This window comes from Drosophila ficusphila, unplaced genomic scaffold (genome assembly GCF_018152265.1).
Source record: "Drosophila ficusphila isolate 14025-0441.05 unplaced genomic scaffold, ASM1815226v1 contig_127, whole genome shotgun sequence".
In the NCBI taxonomy this organism is placed as follows: domain Eukaryota; kingdom Metazoa; phylum Arthropoda; class Insecta; order Diptera; family Drosophilidae; genus Drosophila; species Drosophila ficusphila.
In genome coordinates this window covers 171,636-174,881 of record NW_025064016.1, presented here as the reverse complement: position 1 = coordinate 174,881, position 3,246 = coordinate 171,636, and the positions used below count along the sequence as shown (strand labels likewise).

Here is a 3,246-nt window from a genome sequence, read left to right as displayed (position 1 = left end):
TTTGAACAGGGCTGCAACGACTATGAAAGTAAGTTGATAATATGGGTTCGCGGATTTTATAACGATGAACTTTTAGCTGTACCTTTTTTTGTAAACATTTACTATCAATTCAGGAAATTACCGCAAAATAAAACGCAGATCGCAATTTGGTTGTACACTTGTTGTCAAAGAGTTCATTTCCAGCACCTGCTGCAGCCCTACTTAAAATATTAAGTGAATTACAGTATGGCAAGAAGAAGACCAAGTTGACTGATTTTTGTGGAAATATTAAATAAATTAAATAAACGAGTTTATAACAATTATTGTGTTGCAAATTACGTGAGGCCTTCCAGTATCGTAGATCCCGCCATGCCAACGCTTTAGTAAAAGTGAAATACCCTAAATACGACCGCTTTTCGGGGAGGAGACCACAACAAAACACACCCACCAAATAATCCACGATTACTCATCGTCAGAATGTCTGGGAATCCTTTCGACAGCGATGACGACCAAAGTTCGACCAGCGGGGAGATCCTGGAAGGTTTCCTATGTCCCATTTGCCGTGCGGACCTGAAGTCCATCGACGTGCTTACGGATCATTTTGCCCGCCAGCACGCTGAAGAGGAAGCGGCTCTAAAATCCTTTAAAGACATCTTTGCCAAGGCCAAAAAGAAAATTCTAAACCCATTTGAAGACGAAAAGGGAGCCACCACTGCCTCGCCGGGAGGTTCCTCTTCTTCGGCGGTTGCCAAGAATCCCAATGGCAACGGAGATCGCAACGGACCCAGTAATGCACGTTCTCGCAACAATGTTTTTAACCATATGGCCAGGCAACAGGCGGGCGCCGAGTGCTCCCATTTCGATTATTTTCAGTCCATCCGAAATCCGCGTTTGGAGCGATATGCCAGCGAAACGAACAAGTTGATTATTAGACTCCACCGCCTGCTGAAGGATTTGCCCACGGACTCAGTCCAGCGACGGCAACATGAGCAGCAAACGGTGGCCTGGTTGGACGGAAGTTCCGTCAAGTTGTGCCCCAGCTGCGCCAAGAGTTTTCACATCGCCCGTAGACAACACCACTGCCGCTTGTGTGGAGGGATCATGTGTAACGATTGCTCTAAGTTCCTGCCCCTGGAGGATGCAAGTAATGTACCCTGATTTTTCAGCACAAAATGAATGCGAACCTCTTTCTTATTCTTCAGTGCAACTGGCCAGCCTTTCCACCACGAGAAGTGAGCCCCTCCAGCAGCTGCATCAGCACGAGAACGCCGTCCGGCTTTGTGAACACTGCCTCTGGTTATTGGACACGCGGCGGGACATGCACGAAAGTCGCACCTGTCGCCCGCTTCTCATGCAGGTCTACGAGCAAATCCGGCAGTTGCAAAAGGAAGTAACTCCCGATCTGGACATGTATTTGAAGATCATCAATAGCTTGAACGAAGGGGACACCATCTTTACGCTGGCGGACGCCGGTGCTCTTCGCGGAAAGATCGGACAAGTGGCTGAAACCATGGACCTACGTAGCAAGCGGATCTTAGCCATATTTTGTGAGCCGGGCAGCCGAGAGGAAGCCTTAAAGAAAGCGATTAGGTTGGGCTGCATCCAAGCGATCAAGGAGCGCATGTTATCGCTGCCGCCACTGCCGGAGGAGGCCCACATTCGACAGATGCAGGAGCGACGGCGCATGGAGACACAGCAGCGGATACTCACCGAGCAGCGCATGGCCATGGAAGCCTACGAGCGGAATAATTTGGCAGCGAATCAATCGGGAGTGGCAGTTCCTGGCCCAGAAAGCGGTTCCTTCGCCCAGGGGGTTTGTATTAATCTAATGCTTTGATAACCTATTCTTAAAGTGAATTTATTTTTCAGTCGGATCTCCAATCTCTGACCAACTGGTCTGCACCGCAGGCGGCCAGCAAATCCACTCTCGACGATCCGTTGATTGAGCAGATCAACATCATCAAGGGTTATATTAAGCAAGCTCGCCAGGACCTTAACTTCGAGGTAGTAGAGACACTGGAGCTGAATCTTCGAGAGCTGCAGCGTGAGGTTTATGAAAGGCAGCGCCACTCACAAGGCAGCACTGCCACCTCCCCCCACAGAAGCCTAAACAGTATCCTATATAGTTAATTATGTATCCATTCCCGATATGACAAATTAAATGCTTAACGTTGCGTGTATGTGGTGTATTTTGTGCGAAAGCTAGAATATCAAAGTTTGTGCGTTTGACGACAACTGAGACTTTAAAATGCAATATCTTTTGAAGATTTAGTCTAGGACTTGAGACCCACGGCGGCAATCAGACCCTTCACCTTGGCGATATAGGCGCTCTGGGCGTCGGCATTGCTTAATCCCTTGCGGTTGTTCCATGCTTCCCACTTGGCCTTGCCCTTGAAGTCCAGGAAGCCCGGTTTATCTGGAATGGGTTTGCTTCATTGTCAGGTTAAATGCAGTAAAGACAGTGGCTTTAACCTGTATTGCAATCGCCCACTGTGGCCTGCTTGTACAGGCTGTAAAGCTCCAAAAGGTCGTTGTCCGAGGGAGTGGTGTTCAGGTTCTTCACATCCTCTGCCGCTTGGTTGAACTCCTGTGGGTTTACCATATTGGGGTTTAATCTTTAATATACAGACTAAAGTAGTAGGACTTACCTGCAATTCGGACATGTTTTGTTTTTATTTTAGCGGAAGTGGATCTTAAGAAAAAATTGCAAAAACTAGGTAGGTCTATTTTAGGTGTGACCAAAAGTTGGATAGTTCAATAAGCCATATGCAATAATGGAAATGGTAGAGTCTGGCAACCCGGACGAACTGTTGCTTTGAATTTTGAATATAATTCTGGCTAGACAACAAGATAATCTTATTATAATGGGTATAAAAATAAGTTAGGTTTCAACTGTCTTAAGGTGTCTTTAAGGCTTGGATTTATATATCTAAAATGTTTTGTGCTGAATTTATTAATAAGAAAGACCACTCACTCGTTCTCTTGAGTTTTAGAGCGAAGTGAAAAGAGAATCTTGCAATAGCAGCATCTGTTTATGCAGCAAATATCAAGAACTCAAATATTTATTGGTAAGCTTAGGAACGTAATCATTTTAATTAATTAATTTAGTTTTCCAGACATATTATTATTTATTTATCAATTAGTTTATTTATAATTTATATTAATGTTAACAGAGAGTTTCATGAACCAACATTGTATAAACGAGCTAAGAGTGTCAAGAGAGCGAGCCACATAAGAGAGAAACATATTGGGTCGCTCTCACCGGGG

At 45.3% G+C, this 3,246-nt stretch overlaps 2 protein-coding genes across 2 annotated transcripts; one reads left to right on the top strand and one right to left on the bottom strand.

Annotated features, from left to right (window-relative positions):
* The first annotated feature begins 204 nt into the window (after positions 1–204).
* LOC108092649 (rabenosyn-5) lies at positions 205–2,159 on the top strand. Its single transcript, XM_017192301.2, has 3 exons — positions 205–1,123; positions 1,182–1,792; positions 1,849–2,159. The coding sequence occupies exons 1-3, from the start codon at positions 457–459 to the stop codon at positions 2,107–2,109; spliced, it is 1,539 nt and encodes a 512-aa protein (XP_017047790.2). The 5' UTR covers positions 205–456; the 3' UTR covers positions 2,110–2,159.
* On the bottom strand, positions 2,151–2,746 carry LOC108092651 (acyl-CoA-binding protein homolog). The gene is made up of 3 exons (XM_017192303.2): positions 2,628–2,746; positions 2,452–2,566; positions 2,151–2,395 (listed from the first exon to the last, which is right to left on the bottom strand). The coding sequence occupies exons 1-3, from the start codon at positions 2,640–2,642 to the stop codon at positions 2,253–2,255; spliced, it is 273 nt and encodes a 90-aa protein (XP_017047792.1). The 5' UTR covers positions 2,643–2,746; the 3' UTR covers positions 2,151–2,252.
* Positions 2,747–3,246: the final 500 nt, after the last annotated feature.